Here is a 2,090-nt window from a genome sequence, read left to right on the forward strand (position 1 = left end):
TAAGCATGTTGTGTTTGGGTGTAAGTTAACACTGTGCTCTGTCTTTGTTATTATTGGTCGCACCATGTGACATTGCGTTGTACCACCTGTGTGTTATTATCAGCACATTTTACAGTAACAGATTTTAATAGCTGTGTAATGTAACCACTAACCACCAATATCCCCGTAATGCTTGTAACATCATCATTGTTTTTACAGCAAACTTCTGGTACTGCAATTTTTTTAAATGGAAATGTAATAATAAAAAGAAGATTCAAGAATCAACTCTTTGCACAAATAATATTTTAAACATTTAATTCTTTTTTTTTTTTTTTTTTTTTTACAAAATGCAAAGCTTTAAACAAGTGCACGTGAACATTGTGGTCCTTTAATTTCCATTCATATCGTCGCAGCGTACGTCAGGTAAGGTTCATGTTGAGCTTTGGTCATTCCTGGTAAAAGCACGTAAGATGAAGGAACAGCAGGTCCAGAACCCGGCCAGCCCAGGCAGTTATAGGGCACCATGTGGCCCGGGTTACCCGGAGACGGGTGAGCGTGTGGCGCACCGGCCAGAAAACCCATCCCGGGAAACGCGGAGACTCCACCGGGATACCCGAGCATTGAGTAATGTGGGAAAGGTGCAGGGGGTAATTCCGACATTTTGGAGGCCAGGTCGAGAAACGGATATGGGCTGGCAGACAGGTGGTGACTGAAAAACACCCGAGTAGCAGCGGCGACGGACGTTTTCTCCGCGCTCAGCGAGTCCGTCAGCGCATCACTCTTCAACGGGTCACTCTCACCCAGATTGTACGTCACATTAAAATGATACCTGTCTTTTTTGATCAAGTTTTTGGGCTTTCGCCGCGGTCTGTATTTGTAATCCGGGTGTTCTTTCATGTGAACGGCTCTAAGGCGCTTGGCCTCGTCAATAAAAGGTCTTTTTTCAGACTCTGACAGGAGTTTCCATTCGCCTCCGAGGCGTTTGCTGATCTCGGAGTTGTGCATCTTCGGGTTGTCCAGTGCCATCTTCCGTCTCTGGGCTCTCGACCACACCATAAAAGCGTTCATGGGACGTTTAACATGGTCCATAGGCTTTGCCATTTCTGAAACAGTTTCCTCTGCTGCTCCTTTTTCAGTTCAGTCCAAAGGAAAGCAGCCCAAAGTTGCTTTGATGCACAGTTCAGTCAGTCCTGGCTGTGTTACCTTTGTAACATGGCACCAAAGAGTCTGCGCCTAGAAATAGTATAGCCTAAGTTTTCGACTGCTTGACTATTTGTCAAATATAAGTGACTTACAAAAATCTGATATTTATCTCTTCAAACAAGTCCCAATAGTTTGAGTTGTTATCCATGGACGCACGGTGTGTATGGGAGTCTCTGAAGCAATCTGGCTTTAAATGCTCATCACTGCTTAGATTTGTACCGCCTGCGCTGAGTTTGGAATGAAGTGGGCGTGTCCATTCGTTCTGAGATGAATGACGTAAGTGTGGGTGTGTCCCGTAAAATCTACAAACACTATGAGCAGCAGCACTGTGGGACAGGTTTGCATTTCTTTCAATGGTATAGCATTTCAATGACAATATTACATTTTTTAAAAATCTTTAACAGATAATTAATTACATGTAAATTCAGATTGTTACAAAAGGCATTCAACTTTGAATCATTGAAAAGCTGGAGACGCCTACCCATTGTTAATTATTAATAAATAACTCATTGTTAATTATGTAATAAATAAATACTCAACAGAAAAGAAGTTGTCGCTTTTGTTTTGGTAACTCAGTGCTTAACCAATAGGCTGCTACCATTACATTTCCCACAGTTACTGTGTCATTAAAAGGCACCCCGACAAGTTCAGTTAACCTTGTGTCCATAACTGCGGTCATATGTGTTTCTCTGTTACTATGTGATTATAATGCAATCTTTTGAATGGATTTCAATATTAGAGGGTTGCTGGAGAAAGGAAGTGCTTATTATTAAGACAAGAAAATGGAAATTCAACACTCTTTTGTTTCTTTTAATGGTGTCTCTTTGTATAAACTTAAATCTCTATAATCTTCTTGTAACCATGGATGTACTATTTATAGACAATTTATCTGCTTTAGTCAAACAGGC

At 41.1% G+C, this 2,090-nt stretch overlaps 1 protein-coding gene across 1 annotated transcript; it reads right to left on the reverse strand.

The window, feature by feature from the left end:
• Positions 1-350: 350 nt before the first annotated feature.
• On the reverse strand, positions 351-1,384 carry sox21a (SRY-box transcription factor 21a). The gene has a single exon (XM_016518513.1). The coding sequence runs from the start codon at positions 1,078-1,080 to the stop codon at positions 379-381; it is 702 nt and encodes a 233-aa protein (XP_016373999.1). The 5' UTR covers positions 1,081-1,384; the 3' UTR covers positions 351-378.
• Positions 1,385-2,090: the final 706 nt, after the last annotated feature.

Source organism: Sinocyclocheilus rhinocerous, unplaced genomic scaffold, assembly GCF_001515625.1.
Source record: "Sinocyclocheilus rhinocerous isolate Xijiao unplaced genomic scaffold, SAMN03320098_v1.1 scaffold1982, whole genome shotgun sequence".
NCBI lineage: Eukaryota > Metazoa > Chordata > Actinopteri > Cypriniformes > Cyprinidae > Sinocyclocheilus > Sinocyclocheilus rhinocerous.

Excerpts from the sequence above, each read along its gene's own strand:
- sox21a (XM_016518513.1), bottom strand. The coding sequence starts at position 1,080 with ATGGCAAAGCCTATGGACCATGTTAAACGTCCCATGAACGCTTTTATG.